The 20188-nt window shown below is 42.5% G+C and overlaps 1 protein-coding gene across 10 annotated transcripts in view; it reads right to left on the bottom strand.

Annotated features, from left to right (window-relative positions):
- The window catches only part of LOC311062090 (NACHT, LRR and PYD domains-containing protein 12-like), a gene marked incomplete at its 3' end in the record, with an annotated part of 437600 nt that overhangs the window by 349493 nt on the left and 67919 nt on the right, over positions 1 to 20188 (bottom strand). Inside the window, exon 12 of one of the 10 annotated variants that reach the window (XM_084080891.1) lies at positions 13287 to 13583. The exons of 8 other annotated variants lie outside the window; for them this stretch is intronic. In XM_084080891.1, coding sequence (XP_083937017.1) covers positions 13287 to 13583 — 297 coding nt within the window. Of the gene's footprint in view, positions 1 to 13038; positions 13584 to 20188 lie in introns of those variants that run through there. One more of the 10 variants, XM_084080883.1, reaches the window with a different exon arrangement.

The raw sequence follows: 20188 nt of genomic DNA on the forward strand, positions 1-20188 counted from the left end.
GCCCCCAGCTTCAAGCCCCGCCCACCCGATATCAGATCTACAAGCTCATATGACCTACCGGCTTGTAGATCTGCTATTTTTGACGGCCAAGGCTTGGAACCATGCCCCTAAGCTGATAGGCCACGCCCACAGCTCCAAGCCACTCCCCCCCAGGCCGACAGGCCACGCCCCCAGCTTCAAGCCCCGCCCACCCGATTTCAGATCTACAAGCTCATATGACCTACCGGCTTGTAGATCTGCTATTTTTGACGGCCAAGGCTTGGAACCACGCCCCTAAGCTGATAGGCCACGCCCCCAGCTTCAAGCCCCGCCCACCCGATATCAGATCTACAAGCTCATAGAGTTATGAGCTACGAGCTTGTAGATCTGCTGTTTTTGAGGACCAGAGCTTTAAACCACGCCCCCAAGCCGACTGACCACGCCCCCAGCTCCAAGCCACGCCCCCAAGCGGGCGGGGGGCGGGGTCAAGGGTCAAGGGTGAAGGGTCAATGCACCCACCATGTCACATTCTGGGAAAATGACTAAGTCCAGAGGTGAAAACGGCGAAAGATGCGGCTTTAAACCACGCCCCCAGGCCACAGGCCACGCCCCCAGCTCGAAACCACGCCCCCAAGCGGCCGGGGGGCGGGGCCGGGGGCGGGGTCAAGGGTCAAGCGGGTCAATGCACCCACTATGGATCCAAGTCCAGAGGTGAAAACGGCCAAAGATGTGGCTTTAAACCACGCCCCCAGGCGACAGGCCACGCCCCCAAGCAGCTGGGGGGGCGGGGCCGGGGGGCGGGGTCAAGGGGTCAAGGGTCAATGCACCCACTATGGATCATATTCATATAAGTGACCACATTCTGTCACATTCTGGGAAAATGACTAAGTCCATAAGTCAAAACGGCCAAAGATGGGGTTTTGCCCGGCCCTCCACGGGGCCCCGGGGACCCCCCGGACCCCACCGAGGTGCCCAGCCAGATGCCAGCTAAGCCCTCTACCTGGCTCTCCAGCCGAACCCGGGGACCCACTTTTAAGCCCCCCCTCCGGAGTCAAGACCCAAGCCCGCGTTTTTAGTTGGCCAAAGACATACCTACATATAGCTCCATAAAGAACCTCTCACTCCGCTATACAGCTCCGAGATGAGGCTCTATGTGGTTCTCATCCGGGATCGGTCGAACGTCCGCCAAGGCTCCGCTGTTTACCCTTTTGTATACATCGTATCCCAAAACTAATGGTAGATTCCAAACCTCACGGATGTTTAAGGTTTGGACCGGAGCATAATATTTTAAGTCTGGAGCGAAACTACCCGTTTAAATCGCTTATTTAGTCAGCCTGTGGCCATGTTTCCCATTCAACCCGGAAACCCCCCTACGTCCGCTGCCAGTACTGCTCCTGGTTTGGCTACAATGGGAAACATGGCCACCGGCGGACTAAATAAGCGATTTAAACGGGTAGTTTCGCTCCAGACCTAAAATATTATGCTCCGGTCCAAACCTTAAACATCCGTGAGGTTTGGAATCTACCATTAGTTTTGGGATACGATGTATACAAAAGGGTAAACAGCGGAGCTTGGCGGACGTTCGACCGATCCCGGATGAGAACCACATAGAACCTCATCTCGGAGCTGTATAGCGGAGTGAGAGGTTCTTTATGGAGCTAACCTACATAGCGAGTTTTCTCCAGGGACTCAGAGAGCACCACAGACCGAAGTCAAGCCGTGAGGGGCCCCCTTGTTGGGATTCGAAAGCTGAAAAGATGCCCTGTTGAAGACCCCCCCACGCCAAACCGGGGGCTTCATAGAGGACGCCATCCGTCAGGTGTAAGCACAGTGACGCGCAGTTCCGTGTTCCGCAGCCCACACAAGCTTTATAAGTTGTAGCGCCCCCTAGTGTCTCTCTGAAATGTCTGTTTTTTGGGGGATTTTTTTTTTGTTATAATTTTTTTTTTGTTTTCTGTCCATATCAGGCAAAAAAAAAAAGGAAAAAAATAATAATAATAACATTGTAAAATGTTTCTCACACACAGTGGTGGAAAGTAACTAAGTACATTTACTTAAGTACTGTACTTAAGTACAATTTTGAGGTATTTGTACTTTACTTGAGTATTTCCAATTTCCAATACTTTTACTTCTACTCCACTACATCTCAGAGGCAAATATTGTACTTTTACTCCACTACATTTAGTTGAAAACTTTAGTTACTAGTTACTTTTCAGATATAAACTATGATATAATGAAACATACATTAACCACTTTATCCCTATTTTATACATAGGCTATTTGAAAATAGCAGATCTACAAGCTCGCGATGCGACGCGTTGTGAGCTTGTAGATCGGCTATTTTCAAATATTTAGTACTTTTACTTTTGGTACTTTAAGTACATTTTGATGCCAATATAGAATTTGAGTACTTTTTCCACCACTGCTCACACACACACACACACACACACACACACACACACACACACACACACACACACACACACACACACACACACACACACACACACACACACACACACACACACACACACACACACACACACACACACACACACAGGTGTTGTGTAACAAGTGTTTTCCAGTTTGTTTGTTTTTTTGTCTGTCTGTAATAAAAATAAAATACAATATTATATTTGAACAGCACATCTCTTATGGGGGTCCCTGCATGGCAAAAACATATTTTCATATGAAGTCCTTCGCAAAATCAAGATATTAATTTGGGGGTCCATAAAGTTTGAAACACTCATTTGCACACATGAACACATGCACACGCACACAGAGTATCCGCTCCAGACAAAAGAAGGGGGGGGGGGGGGTCACTGAACCAGACTGACGTCTTGTGAAGATGGAGTGATGTCACTGACTGTAGGAGGAGCTAGGAGGCTGCTTGTCACAGACATCTGTTTGACAAGACAGCAGAGCTGTGACTGAACATGTTATTATGTCACATGAGCTTCTATGATGTCATGTTATATAGTTTGTATGCTGTCTAGTGTCGTATCGTTATCTCGGTATGAACAGCACAATATGAATATGAATATCACAAAATGGTAAATGGTGCATTTATATAGCACTTTTATCCAAAGCGCTTTACATTGATTGTGCCATTCACCCATTCACACACACATTCATACACACATTCACACACACACATTCATTCATACACTGATGGAGGAGGAAACCATGCAAGGCACCAACCTGCTCATAGGGAGCAATTAGGGCTTCAGCCTCTTTCTCAAGGACACTTCCACACTAACTCTGGGGGAGCGCCCCAGCCCGGGAATCGAACTGGGAACCTTGCGGTTTCCAGTTCACTCTACCCGACCACTCTACCCCTGAGCCACTGCCGCCCAAAAGGCAACGATGTTGACGATATAACATTTCCCCAGCCTGTACAGCTCAGCCAATGAAAACATGCGTTGTTGCGCTTGCCCTAAATGTACAGCTGAGGCCAGCCAACCACAAACCTCATCTCATGCTTTCCTTAGAGATCCACGGCTGAAGCCAACCAATCACAGACATCCCCTTGAGCGAGGCAGGAAACGTGCTGCTGTTACGCAATACACACACACACGCACGCACGCACGCACGCACGCACACACACACACACACACACACACACACACACACACACACACACACACACACACACACACACACACACACACACACACACACACACACACACACACACACACACAGAGATGAATGAGAAAGACAAAGCCGTTGCAGAATCTGCACCAGTGTTTTAGAAAGGGGAATGAACAACAGAGCGAGGGGTTGTGTAGATCAGTGGTTCTCAAACGTTTTCATGTCAAGGACCCCTAAAATGATATGTATTTGGCCGCGGACCCTCCATCTCAAAATATGTTGTTCCAGGGACCCCCCAGAAGCAAAGAGTTACAAATGTTCGCTTTAAAAAATATATATATTCAAATATTTGCACGCAATTTCACTATTTAAAAAAAATAACAGATCTACAAGCTCATAGCACTGCACCAAGTGCCACACTATGAGCTTGTAGATCTGCAATGTTTGTAATAGCCAAAGTATAAAACAATAACGGGGTTAAAATGATTGTGACGCTTCAATAACTAATTTAGCTAAAAATGCTTTGAAAATAGTATTTCTACAAGCTCACAACGTGGCGCTCTGCGACACGTTGTGAAAATAGCTCATAGTGCGGCACAGAGATCTGCTATTTATAGCCCAAAGAAATGTAAAAAAAATGACACAGATGCGTTCCCGGTCCTGATGGATTAAACACACAACAGGAGCTTTAAACACTAAAGGCAGAAACACACATACTGTAAAAGTGAAACAAACCAAAACCAAAAATGTCACAGATGCTTTCTAACCCAAAACATGTTGAGATGGGGGGGGGGGCATATCAGTGACAGCAGCTGACCCAGTCTGACACCGCAGCAATGGTGGCGCCCCCTACAGGGCAGCGCTCCGTGGATTGGTGTATAGAGATCTACCTCATCTACCTCAGCACAAACCACTTCTAAATATAACATATGCAATCAGAGTAAAGCTCAATGCGTCGCATTGTGAGCTTGTAGATCGGCTGAAACGTATATAGGGGCTGAAGTTGTTAATGTAGGTTTTTGTAATAATACTCAAAATCTACAAAGTAACTAGTAAATAAAGTTTTCTCAAATACACAAGCTTGTAGATCGGCTATTTTCACATGATTTTTATACATTTGAAAACTTGAAACGGGACATTCTGCATAATGAGTACTTTTACTTTTGGTACTTTTAAGTACATTTTTATACCAATATGTTTGCACTTTTACTCAAGTACATTTTGAACTCTGGACTTCTACTTGTAACAGAATATTTCTACATTGCAGTATCGATACTTTAACTTAAGTAAAAAAAAAATAAGTACTTTTTCCACCACTGCCCCCAAGATGGTATCACCAGCGGTAGTAATAAAAGAAAGGAAATAAAAAAAAGAGTAATTTTCAGGGTATTTTTACTCTTTCTAATGATTCAGCCTTGGCGTACGACTGCAGCACACCAGCACCTCTTGTATTACTGCTTAACCCCTTCAAACCGGGAACGCATCTCTGTCCTTTTTACATTGATCTTTGGCTATTTTTGAAAAATCGTGAACATGTGTGCACATCTTTGAATTATGTTTTTTGTTTTTTTTAAGCGAGCATTTTTAACTCTGTTACAACTTCTGGGGGGTCCCTGGAACAACATATTTTGAGATGGGGTCCACGGCCAAATACGTATCATTTTGGGTGGTCCTTGACATGAAAGAGTTTGTGAACCACTGATATTATAGAAACATACATTCAAAGATTTGAGATTTAAAAAAAAAACGCTTTAAAAACATATTAAAAAATGTTCACAAAAAAAGTAACAAAGAAAATATATAAGAAAAAAATAGCAGATCTACAAGCTCATAGCGCGGCACTCGGTGCCGCGCTATGAGCTTGTAGATCTGCTATTTTTTGAATAGCCAAAGAAATGTGAAAATGACACACAGATGCGTTCCTGGTCTTAATGGATTAAGTGTCTCAATATTATAAATGTTCACATTAAAACGCTTTATGAGTTCCAATCCCAGTTCTGCACAAATCTAATAACCCAGAGAACAAGATGACGTTGTGGTGATGACAATTGAGTGTGTGTGTGTGTGTGTGTGTGTGTGTGTGTGTGTGTGTGTGTGTGTGTGTGTGTGTGTGTGTGTGTGTGTGTGTGTGTATACAAGGTGGATGCCGACAGGCAATGGCTCTTGTTGTATGTCAAATCTGTCTGTTAATATAATGCCATGAAATATGCTGAGAAACGGACGGACGCAGACAGACAGACAGACAGACAGACAGACAGACAGACAGACAGACAGACAGACAGACAGGAGTAACAGTGTTATTGGGTAAGGCCACAGTCTGTTAAAGTCATGTTGTGCGGACGATTTTTGCAGTCAGCACATTGTAAAAAACGGAGTATCTTGCAGAGCATTCTGTCCCAATAACCAGTGACCCACCTGTCACTCACTTTGTAATCTCTGAAGAACAGAGTCAGAGCTGCTCTAGTGAATCTGTCAGGAGCCTCGTTCACAACGAGTACGCGTTAGCTTACAAGTGGGCGTGCCTTCAGATCAGGAAGCAGGCCGCGCTTTACCCGATCAAATGTAGTGGGCGGGATTTACATATGTGCGCTCGCTTCCCACTGGAAACAAACCCAAACTCATTTAACAATAGCGTCCTCAGATAACAAACAGCAGGCTGTCAGCTGTCACCTGACTACACTAGAAGCAGTGTCACGTAGCACGTACATGGCAGAGGATGAGTCATCATGTAAGGGGAAATATCTCAGCGTCAGCGCTGTCCAAAAGCCTCTAGAAGAACAGCAGAGAAAAACAAACTAAATATAGAAAAACTACAGAAAACGTCTTCAATATTTCAACCCACACAAACGGATGTTACTGTGAGTCCCCGCGCAGGCCTCCCCGCGGGATGCAGTTACTATGGAAACGAACGCCGGGCATGAAGACGCGGACGCACCGGTCCGGCTGTTAAGCTCCTCCCACTGAGGCAGCCTCAGTGTTAAGGTTCCCCTAAACACTGAGGCAGCCTCAGTGTTAAGGCTCCCCTAAACACTGAGGCTGCCTCAGTGTTAAGGCTCCCCTAAACACTGAGGCAGCCTCAGTGTTAAGGCTCCCCTAAACACTGAGGCAGCCTCAGTGTTAAGGCTCCCCTAAACACTGAGGCTGCCTCAGTGTTAAGGCTCCCCTAAACACTGAGGCAGCCTCAGTGTTAAGGCTCCCCTAAACACTGAGCTGTACATGAAGCAGATCCAGCATGTAGTCTAGAGCAGTAGGCTACTTCTCAAACCTTTTCATGTCAAGGACCCCCACAATGATATGTAGGATATTAGGCTGCGGACACCCATCTCACAAACATTTTGTGCCAGGGATTTTTTTTTTTTTAAAGCAGATCGACAAGTTCATAGCGCGGCACTCGGTGCCGCGCTATGAGCTTGTAGATCTGCTATTTTTGAATAGCGAATGTGTGTGTGTGTGTGTGTGTGTGTGTGTGTGTGTGTGTGTGTGTGTGTGTGTGTGTGTGTGTGTGTGTGTGTGTGTGTGTGTGTGTTTAATTTCTTTTGCTTTTTTGGCTCTATTTGGACACTTACATATAAATATCATCCTATGGTAGAACATATTAAGGTCTTAGGATTCTATAAACTTATTGTCCTTGTGTTAGTTAACCCTTTAAGACCCTTTAATGACTTTAAATTCTAACAGTTTTATGAAAAAACCTGTTGCTTTATCATTTTGTGCTCAAAAAAAATTTCATGTCAAGGACCCCCATGATATGTATTTGGCCGCGGACCCCCATCTCAAAACATGTTGTTCCAGGGACCCCCAGAAGCACAGATCGGAGTTAAAAATGATCTCTTGCAAAAAAAAAAGAAAAGGGTTTGCACAAAATCCCACGATTTTTCAAAAACAGCAGATCTACAAGTTCATAGCACGGCACAAAGTGACGCGCTATGAACTTGTAGATCTGCTATTTTTGAATAGCCAAAGTAATGTAAAAATGACACAGATGCTTACCCGGCTTTAATGTGTTGAGGAGTCTGGGCCACGTTCACTGACTAGTTCTCTGTGGACTGACATTCTGGGAAGATTGTAAAAGACAAATAATGCAAAACAAGAGGCTGAAATACTGTTCTATCTCAGCTCTCATAGACAGTCTGTCTATCTGGAGAAGACAATGTTTCATATCCTTCAGTATTACATGTTTTTTATTAACATGAACTTATTATTTATGCATAAACATGAATTAACATTATTCCATACTTCTGCTCTGACAACAGTTAATACTGTATTGACTTACTAGAAAGACACTTTACAAGACCCTACTGGAGAGAATTTATCAACACCAAAAATAAACATTTATCAACACAAAAGGTAGACTAACATATTAAACACACAACAGGAGCTTTAAACACTAAAGGCAGAAACACACATACTGTAAAAGTGAAACAAACCAAAACACAGGTGTGTGTGTGTGTGTGTGTGTGTGTGTGTGTGTGTGTGTGTGTGTGTGTGTGTGTGTGTGTGTGTGTGTGTGTGTGTGTGTTGTGTGTGTGTGTGTGTGTGTGTGTGTGTGTGTGTGTGTGTGTGCAGCAGTAATGGCTGCCATCAATCTGACTGCTTAGACCTTTAGATTCAACTACACACAATAAACTAAAACACAATCACCACAATTCTGGTAAAAACCCTCAAGACAAGCTTTGTTTTACATCACAGAGCTTATTTTGAACATGTTTCATGTTCTAATACTTTATTTACCTGAACAAACAGGGACAAACTGATGTTGTTCTTTCTCTCTTCCTTGAAGAAAGATGTCACCTGACACCCTGGAACTACCTGTGTCTCTCAGAGGTGGAGTTGCCCCCTTGTGGTGAAAAGTGGCATAGGTATTTTCCTACTGCTCATTCCAAGACAAAATAAGGCTCTTAAACATACAAGAAACATACATGATAAAACACACATGTGGGGCTGCCTCAGTGTTTAGGGGAGCCTTAACACTGACTGAGGCTGCATCAGTGTTAAGGCTCCCCTAAACACTGAGCTGTAGGCCTACATGAAGCAGATCCAGCATGTAGAGCAGTAGGCTACTTCTCAAACCTGTGTGTGTGTGTGTGTGTGTGTGTGTGTGTGTGTGTGTGTGTGTGTGTGTGTGTGTGTGTGTGTGTGTGTGTGTGTGTGTGTGTGTGTGTGTGTGTGTGTGGAGTAGCCAAAATAAGCCACACCCTCTGTTCTAGATTCACATCTCCAGTTGCTAAAAGACAGCTTGATGGACGCTCCATTAGGCCTATAGCAGTGGTTCTCAATCTGTCCAGGGTGCGACCCCCCAAAAGTATCCTATTTGTACTGGGGACCCCCCAAAATAATCATCTTTGTACTGGGGACCCCCCAAAATAATCATCTTTGTACTGGGGACCCCCAAAATAATCATCTTTGTACTGGGGACTCCTCAAAATAATCATCTTTGTACTGGGGACTCCTCAAAATAATCATCTTTGTACTGGGGACCCCCCAAAATAATCATCTTTGTACTGGGGACCCCCCAAAATACTCATCTTTGTACTGGGGACCCCCCAAAATAATCATCTTTGTACTGGGGACCCCCCAAAATAACCATATTTGTACTGGGGACCCCCCAAAATAATCATCTTTGTACTGGGGACCCCCCAAAATACTCATCTTTGAACTGGGGACCCCCCAAAATAACCATATTTGTACTGGGGAACCCCCAAAATACTCATCTTTAGTGGGGACCCCCTAGCCTGGATCCAGCCCGTGAATCGCTAGCCACGGCCATTAAAAAAATATGTTCAGGCGACTCTGGTCTGGTGACGCTCTCATAGGAGGTCTCAGCCTCGGTTGAAAATCTGTACGACGAATCGGGATCGGGATAATCCAGTATGAACCAATCGCCAAAGAGTCTTTGAAAAAAAAAAACTTTGGCCACGCCCCCATCTCAGCAATCGGCTGCATTGAGAGGGCTTTCAGACTGAATAATGGAGTGAAACGAAATGAAAATTCAGGCTGAGTGTCAGGCTAGGGACCCCCCAAAAGAATCATATTTGTACTGGGGACCCCCCACCCTGATAAGCTCTTGGAATTGTAGGAATTGAGGCATTACATTTACTTTAACTCGGTTCCATAATGTAGATCGCCTATTTTCAAAATTGTTGCCTGTAATATTTGACAATTTGGACAATGTTTAACCATTGTTGGTAGTATAGTTTGTTGATAAATGTTTACACAGTAATGGTTTTATATCAAACCAAACACCTCAAGGAGAATGGAGATACAACAGTCCTTAACACAGAGCCATGCTTATTGTGGTGACACATTTGACCTAAAAACACCATTTAAAAATAATGGATTCTGGACACTTGAACTCTAGCATCCATATTCTGAGGAGAACATTAGCCCGAAAATAGCAGATCTACAAGCTCACAACGGCTCGCAGCGTTGTGAGCTTGTAGATCTGCTATTTTCAGTAAAAAAATCACACCCAGTGTGAAGTGGGCGGTGTGTGGTCATCACAACATGACTCACTTTAAAAAAAGATGATATATTCTTTGATTTCACAGCACCAGTTCTAGGAAGACTTTGCCTTCTTCATCTCGGTTCTTTCTTTCCTCATTTCAAACATAGTAATATTTTCTTCCATCTTCTTATCTTCAATGTGTGTTTCTTCTCTGTCCTTTGACCTCATGATTTTCATTGTATCATTTTCTTCTATTCTCATTTAAGCTAAAGCAATTTTTGGATTCTTCTTTACGTCTCCCACGAAGCTTCGTCTCTTCCATTGTTGGATTATATAGGCCACTGTATTTTTTGAAATCTTAAATTCAGCTGAAATTTCTCTGGAACCTTGACCAGATCTGTGCTTTGTCACAATTCTGTGTTTAAGCTCTTGTGATATACACTTGGGTCTCACAAGGCCAGTTCTAGGAAGACTTGCCATTGTCTTTGTTTCGGTTTTTACTTTCAACCATAGTGATTTTGCGATTCTGTTTCACTGATCTCATGAAATACACAACATCTCAGTTAAATATACTACTCTCACATCAAAATGGTTTTAGATTAGCCAATCACAGGATGTGAAATTGGAGCACTATGTCACTGTTGTGACACCCAAGTAGGTGGTGTGTGGTCATCACGACATGACTCACTTTAAAAAAAGGATAAATGACTTTTTTAAAAGTCCTTACTGCTATTCATTGGGCTGCACATGTGTCATGTGTTTCGCTAGCCAATCAAAGTCCTGAATTTGCAAAGTCAGCCAATCACATTACACTTAGTGGTGATGACACTAGCTGTAATGTGATTGGCTGATATGAAAAAAGTATCGATTTGCATTAACAATGGAAGGGTTAGGGGGTACATACATGTTTTGGTCGGTGTCCAAAACCCACTTATAGGGGGCGGCTACACCGCCCCAAAAATAAATATTGGGGGGATTTAAGAGGTTAACTGTCTATAAATGCACTTTAACATGAATGCAACACAACACACAATGATAGTGTTGTATAAATGTATAAAATGTAGTGGAGGTTCTCTCTCTCGACCTTCCTCAGAGTCATGATGACTGTGAGGAAGGTCAAAGAGCGAAACGTCAGTCTACTTGTTACCTGCACCGTATTAAATAAAAGGCCTAAACTGTCCGTGTTGCTCCAGCGTTCTTCTCTTCTGCTATTATTATCCTACACTTGTGACGCACCGGACTGGCCCTTTAAGGCTGAGGCGCAACGGTAGAATCCCTTTGTTTGGAAAAAATAATAACCTTTGTTCCAATGGATCCAACGTAGTTATTATACATGACCAATGAGCTGTGGCCATGTTGTCATGACAACACTATGAATATCAATACACAGGAACAACGACTGTCAAGAATACATTTATTAAACTATTCATACTTCTACACATGATCATACAATAACATGTGAAGAATGAGGATAATATCACATTCATATTCAATGAAAACACAATCATGGAATGAGTGAGGAAACAATGATGTAATAATGAATCAATGAATAAACAATGATTGATTTGAGTTCATTAACACCTTTAGTAGATGTTTGAATCCAGAGTGATTGTCCATGCAAGTCCATGCACTCTGAAAATAACCGATCTACAAGCTCACAACGCGTCACAGGCTCGTTGTGAGCTTGTAGATCGGCTATTTTTTGGCACCAGCCAAGTATAAGTCAGGCATTATGATGCCATCATGGCCCTCAAAAATACATTTTAGTCGACTAAAACTCAAATCTTATGATATTTAGTCGACTAAAACTAGACTAAAACTAAAACATTTCAGAATGACTAAAATATGACTATAATTTGCTGTCAAAATGAACACTGCTCACAATGTGTCGCTTTGTGGTGTAGATCTTAGCTAGTAGATAGCTTGTAGAGCTGCTATTTACACCAGAGATCTGGTGTAGAGAGGGGAAAAAGCAGGGGACCAATTACAGAACCCTGGGGGACCCCAGTCAATAAAGTGGGGTTCAAGTGGTTAAATTGTTTCTTGTATATAAAGGTTTATATATACAAGAAACAATATTATTACTGTCATAATTACATGATCAAATATACAGTTTTCCTCTGTATATGGTGTAAATATCAGAAAATATAAAAATATTACATAAAACATGAGTTTGTATCATAAGAGACACAATATGACACTGATATTTACATCATCATCATCATCATCATCATCATCAGTGTTGATGGACAGTATTTATGATACATATTTATAAATGTATGGAGTGGAGGTTTGTTCACTTCTATCTAATCTAATCTAAGATCTAAAGCTCCCTGTGGTGATGACTCATTTTATACCATAGAGTTTGACATTAATATGGATTTGACCAGGGACCCCCATTTGAACACATTTGCGCCAGGGACCCCCATTTGAACACATTTGTGCCAGGGACCCCCGTTTGAACATATTTGTGTTAAAAATTGCATTTAGAGATGACTGGTTGTCAAAGTAGGGTCCAGGGGCCCCTGGGGGTCCTTAAGGGGGTTCCAGGGGGTCCTAAGCTAAATGATTAAATATACATTAATAGCATCAAACTCAGTGTAACCACTTTATCCATGTATTACTTTGGTATTGGGGAAAAAGCAGATCTACAAGCTCACCATGTGTCATAATGTGATGTGTTGTGAGCTTGTAAATCTGCAATTTTAGGAACATGTTTTAGTACTTTTATATAATTTGTAACATTTTTAACACAAATCTTGTCTTATGGGGGTCAGGGGTCAAAGGTCAAAATCTACAGGAGCTTTAATGTGTGACTGTCACTGTGCTGCTTATTACATAATCATGATGATGTCACCGTGATGTCATGATGAGTCACTCATGCCCAACTATGGAGTACATGACGTCAGACTCAGCTAGTCTCAAAAGTATCCTGGCAACAGTGGTAACCATGACAACCTGCACTCACTCAAACATGTTGAGTAACCATGGTGACCTGATGTCATCCTCACATAGAGACTCTATCTCTTCTCACACAGACACACTGAGGAGGAGGAGGACCAGAACATGAACCCAGCATAGAGAGGTTCAGAGAATGTGTTCTGGAAGGTGAACAGGTGTGTCAGTGAGTCAGAGGACCCTTTATAGAAGGACAGAGTCCCAGCAGGCCAGTCCAGATACACTGATACTCTGTTGGAGTCAGAGGGACTGACAGGGAGGACAGTGTCCTTACTATTGTGTCTTACAGTGTAACTGTTACCATAACTACCATCTCTACAGTGCAGACTCCAGGACTTGTCATTGTCTCCAAGCAGACAGTCATCCCCACCTCCTTTCCTGCTGATCCCTCTGTAAGTCACTGCTATAGAAACCCCTCTACTCCACTCTACCTCCCAGTAACAGCGTCCAGTCAGACCCTCTGTACACAGAACCTGATCCCATCCACCAAACCTGTCAGGATGTTCAGGATATGATTGATCCTGTCCCCATGTCACCTTTCTGTTGTTCTCAGACAGAGAGAGGTCTCTGTAAGCTGTGTTTGTGTCCAGTGTGAGAGGATGGAAATCTGATGAGAAAAACAACACAGTAGGCTAAACATTAAATACATCATTCACTGACTGACACACACACACACACACACACACACACACACACACACACACACACACACACACACACACACACACACACACACACACACACACACACACACACACACACACACACACCCCAAAGATATGAGATCAAGCTCAAAACGTGTTGTAAGCTTGTAGATCAGTTATTTATCTTACATTTGACTGATCTACAAACTCACAACCTGTTTGTTTGTTTGTTTTCACTCAAAATAATTAAAATGTATCGTCTCTGTCGGCTGGAAGCCTTGTATGTCCAAAACATTTATTTTCTTAAAGGGACAGTTCACCCCAAAAATTACTTATTTTCTATGGATTACACCCCCCATGAAGCCTTGAATTCATGAAGATGTTTTTGTATTTGCCTCATTCCTAAGACAATAATTTAATGACCGGTGGAAAGATGCTAATGTCTCCGGTAGGAGACTCCGGTAGGAGACTCAAAGTTGACACTTTGAGTCTCCTACCGGAGACACCGCCGGTCATCAGATTATTGTCTTAGGAATGAGACAAAAAAAAAAAAAATCTCAATGAATACAAGTCTCCAGGGGGGGGGTAATCCATAGAAAAAAAGTCATTTTGGGGGTGAACTATCCCTTTAATATCCTTTTAAAAACATTTTAAAATAGTGAAAATAGCCGATCTACAAGCTCACAACGTGTCAGAGATACAAGGTTTCTGACTGACGACAACAAAGTCAATTGTGAGTCAGAATGTCTTAAAGCCTCCAGGTGAGAAGTGACTTTCTGTGAGAAAATGTTTACATTAAGTTTATGTGAAATGACATCAATGTGGAAAAGTACTCAAATGTTTTACTCAAGTAAAAGTATCAAAACTGCAATGTACTGCACTGTGACTGCATGAAACAGACCAGGACAAATGAGGAAGTGACCTGTACATAATTTATCTTTTATTTGTAAATATGGTTATAAAAAAAATATATTCCCCTTCAAATCTCTTAGTTTTACCAACATTGTTCATGTGAAGTAGTTTATTTATGCTTATTTGTTGAATTGGTAAAAATCGCTATTGTTTGACCGCTAACATGGCTCTGTCTCTCCGAGGGGGCTTCCAGCTCTCCTCTGAGCCACTCTGTGTGCCCGCTGGTCGGGGGAGAAATGGAGATACACGCATGGCGGGTTCATGGCCGTCATAGCTTGTTTCTAAACAAACTATTCATTATTTTATTCATTCATTCTTCGGCATCTTTGGTTGATCATCTGCGTTACACAAACAGTAAGCCGAGTGAGCGCAGTTTCATTCACAACACTTCCCCATCACGAACCTCTCCCACCGCTAGCTACACAGCTCCGATCGAGATGAGATCCCAGTCACTAGATCCCACTGTTTCAGACGGCTAGAGCCGCTCTGAGCCATCAGTGGGCGGGGAGAAATACGGGTCACCAGCAGTGTTACCAGATTGCGAGAGAAATAAGCACATATATATACATATATATATATATATATATAGAGAGAAAATAGCCGATCTACAAGCTTACAACGCGTCTTCATCAAGTCACTTATAATAAGCAGACATGGCAACACTGATCACCAGTCACTCCAGCCAGCGCCGGTTCGCTACGTCCCTCCCCCCACATGACTTACAAGCTCCAAACAGCTGTGCCTATACCGCGGAATTCAACAACATGTATGTGAACATGGACGATTCGCATGATAGCCTGGTGGGTTCTAGCGAGGACTCCCCCCCACCTTCACCTCGCCGCCACTCCGCCAGACGCCAGACCTCACTGACAGCAGTGAAAGTGAAAACGACGAATATGACTACCCATATGAAGCTTTTGGTGTACAACCGTACATGTTTGAGCCGACCGTCGAACCCGGTAGCCTAGCCCCAGCAGAAGCGGTACAGCCAGAGCCACATCCCCGAGAAGGGCTGACCGCAGATCAATGGTAGGTTTGCGTTTATTATTGTTTGCTTGGATGTAATAAATGGGGGTAAATGGTGTGGTTGGTAGAAACATTGGTGTTTTACCTTATTCAGTATAATTCAGTTTCGTGATTTTCATCTACCTTCCTTAGTGCATGTATATAACTAGTCATTTAGAATCACATGGCAACTCCACACACACTCTATGGTGTAACTTCACCACAGAACAATGCCATTATTCCAATAGAACCATGACACTAACAAAGTCATCTTACTAACAAAACCATGTCATTTTCACAAATATCACCTTTGTTGTTATGTCTAACAGATATCAATAACATACCCATGTCAATAAAAGACACCATGTCATTTTCACTTCGAACTGTAATGTCATTTGGTCTTGTAATCTTCAGTAACAGATGTCACTAACAAAACCTTGTAATGGAACCATTTCATTTTCACATCTAACGCACTTGATGTCATGTAACCTTCCTCTTCCTAGGTGCGAGTGTGGTCAATCCGTGTACGTAGCGTTCAGTTGATTTTCAAAATAAAATCCCAAAATCAAAAATCGGAAATTGTCCGTTCAGTTTATATCCGTTCTTAAGTCCCAAAATCGACAATAAGAAATTGGCTTCATCTCATGAATGGAAAACGGAAATTGACCCGTTTTTTAACTTTATTATTTTGTTAAACACAATTTTTGCCAAGATATCAAGTATTACTTTATAAGCCCGTATCTTGCGTTCAGTCTATTATTCAATGTGAAATCCAGAATCAAAAATCGAAAATTGGCTTGATTTTCAATTCTAGCCTTTCATCTACATGAATGGAAAACGGAAAATTACCTGTTTTTTAATTATCGATCATTCATATGCATTATTATACAAAGTTACGGATAGGGAGGGGGCGGAGCCGAGTCTCCACCCCCTCGCTACGCGCCATCTTGGTGAGGTCGTAACGTCACGCTTTGATATCGCCGCAAAGCAATCTTCCAATCACTCTGCTGCTCCGTCCAGCTCCATTCATATTATCTCGGTGTTCAGACCCACGCTCACTGGTAAGTTGATGAAATTACTTTATTTATTTTTTGCAACACTGGCCAGGCAAGGCAGAGGGACGACAGCTGCAGCGTTATAAAGAGAAACAATAGTTTTATTTTATGTAAATCGGCTTTAGTGCTTATCTTAAGAAATATAGCCCATAGAGGAGAATAGTAGACCAGGGGTCTTCAATGTTTTCCAGGCCAAGGACCTCTTAAGAGATGAAGCAGGGACCCCCTCACTGCATATTGTATAAAATTGTGTTGCACGTTAAACATCTTCATATATTTCATAGACAGCTTCATAGACTTGTTTGACAGCACTAATGTGTTGGATTCATGTTAAGTTGTGCATTGTGAGCTTGTAGATCTGCTATTTTCTGCTAATGTTCCCCTCAGAATAGGGATGCTAGGGTTGAAGTGGTTAATGTAACGCAAAGATTTGGGCCCCTCTGTAGTAACACTGAGGATCCCCTAGGGATCCCGGACCCCCTCTTGAAGACCCCTGGTCATGGCCTGTTCCCCAACTGCAACTGCTTCTCAATAGTCTAAGACTATTGAGAATGTTTTTTGTAACCAGTGATGGTTACAAAAATACTCGTTTTCAGTTTGCTTTGTTTTGTTACATATACCTAGTCTAGCAGCCAGGATGATTATGCTCAACCTGTAATGTACATTTTTGTGAGTAGTGAGAACATTTAATCAAATATGAAGACAGAGAAGTTTGGTTCATGTGTGCACTACTGCAGTTCTTACTATTGACAGTAATGTGTTTAGTATGATAATTGTAAAGAAAATAAAGCTGTATTATGTTATTAGTGAGGTAGAGGCGCTTCATTGTGACCAGCACTCAACAATACACACCTGAAAGGCAGATATTTGTGAGGGGCTTGTATATGTGAGCTTACAGTAGGTTTGCATTATTATTTGATTTTCTGTACAATGATACTGTGTTTATTTTACATTATCGAACCTTTCTTTGTTTTCCAGTACGATCGAGGACTCAAACTCTGGCTGCCTGCCTCTCCAAGACCCCATCTACTGCTGAGAGGAAGGAGTTTGTGCTGGAGTTTTACTAAGACTGGTTGAGGCAGATATTCCCCTTGAGAAAGCTCCCACACTGGCTGCAAAGCAGGGAGGATCCCTTCCAGCTCTGTCCCACTTCCGCTCAGACTACCTGCTAGAGCTGTTACCTCAGTATGTGGAGGATATCAAGAGTGCGGTGGAGTGAAAGGCCATCTATGTTTTATTAGATGAGACAACAGAAGCCTGTGGTCGCTGTGTCCTCGGAATTCTTCTGCAACCCGTTGGCGAGCCATCTCTGACATCAGATATTGTGTTCCTTGAGAGAGTCAACTTCAACACTGTGTCACAGGCAGTCATCTCTTGCCTCAACAGCTACAACATCAACCTCAGTGACGTGTGGGCTTTTGTCACAGACTCAGCAAGCTACATGAAGAAAGCCTTCAACATCATTCTTCATGGCCTGTTCCCCAACTCCAGACACATCACATGTCTGGCACATCTCCTCAACAGGAGACATCCAACCCTTCTGCTGCCACTATCCATGGTCAACTTGACAACCTCTACATGTTTGAATACGGCTGCAGTGCAGGGGCTGAAGACTGGCATCCTGGGACCAAAGAGCAGCTGGTGGAGCTGGATGAGAATGAGCATGATGCCTACTCTCAGCTCTTCCAGAAGACCATGGCTAACTGCTCTGCAAAGCTGCAGGCTGTGATGGAGAGACACCCCAGCATGGATCTCTTCAAAGCCCTCCCAGTGTTTTACCAAGCAATTGGCTGGTCTAAGAAAGAACATTCAGGACTATGTCCAGGTGGCCCCTGCCCTTACCCTTGTGTCAGCTGAGGAATGACATTGTTACGTCCACATGGACTAGAGTGATGCTGAGTATGTCAGTCCTGTGGAGTGGTGGGCTGCCAGGGAGGACAGAATGCCCACTCTTGCCCCACTAGCATCATTGTACCTCCATCACCCCGCTACCTCAGTGGATGTTGAGTCTTTTCTCACATTACACTATGCTGCTTACACAGTACCGACGGAGCCTGACTGAACACAACATTACAATGATGCTTATTGCCAAATTCAACTGTCGGCAGAATAACCCCCACTGACTGACTGAAAGCCAGAGGCTGGCTATCTGGCTGGCTGGCTGACTGACTGCCTGACTGAAAGCCACAGACTGACTGACTGACTGACTCAGAATGCCTGGCTGAAAGCCTCAGGCTGACTGACTGACTGACTGACTGACTGACTGACTGACTGACTGACTGACTGACTCACTCACGCTTTAATGGTTGTTAAATGTTGCCTTGTCTTGTATAGAATGTTAAAGTTGTTCTTTTCAAATGTAGACTTGCAGAAAAAAACAATCATCTGTTTTTCAATGATTATTTAATGTTCCGGAAGTGCTTTGTATCCTCTCTTGAACAAGCACTATATCTGTTGTATGTATTTGTTCCAAATTTATTTATTGAACAAATTAATTAATGTATGTTTAACGATTATGTAAAATGTTCTTTTTTTCCCCTCCTTTTAATTAAAAAAAAGAAAATCCAGCATCCATATTCTGGGGATAACATTAGCCAAAAATAGCAGATCTACAAGCTCACAACGTGTCACAATGCGGCGCGATGTGAGCTTGTAGATCGGCTATTTTTATGAGAGAGAATTCGTGTAAAGGAAAGTACAGTTGCAACTCAGGTCTATTTGTCTTAGAATAGAGAGTGTAAGTAGTTAAAGTAAACTGTTCCTTTCCAATGTACAGACTTGCATACATACAGAAAAAACAAACATCTGTGGTTTAATTATAAATTCTTTTTATTTAAATTGTTCTAAAAAAATATCAGTTCTCGCATTTGCACTATACTTATTTATGTATTTATTACATTATTTAGAGAATGAATTTATGTATGTTCATGTTGGACCCATTGGTAAATTATTGTTTTCTTAGATTAATGTTTAATCTACCTGTTCCCAATGCATTTCAGTGGCAAATTTACATTTTATTGCACATTTGTTATTTGAATTGAATATGTACTAAAGAATGTTCATGAAGGAGTGAATTAGTATTGAATAAAAAATGACAAAATCAAAGGTTTGACTAATGGATCTTACTTTGTGGTACTTTAAGATTTATTTAGCATGTTTAGGGTTGTTATTCTTGCTCCAAACACATTGATTATAGTACTGGATAACTGTCTAAAACCTTAAAAAGTCACCCCGCAGAATCCCACAGATTTTCCTCCTGAATCACCACTGAAAAACAGAAAAAAAACTGCAGATTCCGTTTGGGTTTACTGATCAGATCTTCAGGAGTCAGCAGGTGGCGTGTCCACAGCGAACAGTGGCTGAGAGAATGCGATAATGGTGTCATTTTTCAGTACAGTGTAATATATATATGTATAGTTATACATTGAGTACTGTTACGGCCCTATGTGGCCTCATATTGTGTTTTTAACCCTCTGAGTGTTTTCAGTGCCCTACTTGGTAATGGAGGGTGGAGTAGAGATTGGAGGAGTGGCGTGGTGTCTGGAGACACACCTGGGCCTCATTCCTCATCATCATCATAACCTTTATTTCAGCTC

The sequence above is a fragment of the Gymnoscopelus microlampas genome, assembly GCF_963454915.1.
Source record: "Gymnoscopelus microlampas genome assembly, chromosome: 15".
NCBI classification, from domain to species: Eukaryota; Metazoa; Chordata; class Actinopteri; order Myctophiformes; family Myctophidae; genus Gymnoscopelus; species Gymnoscopelus microlampas.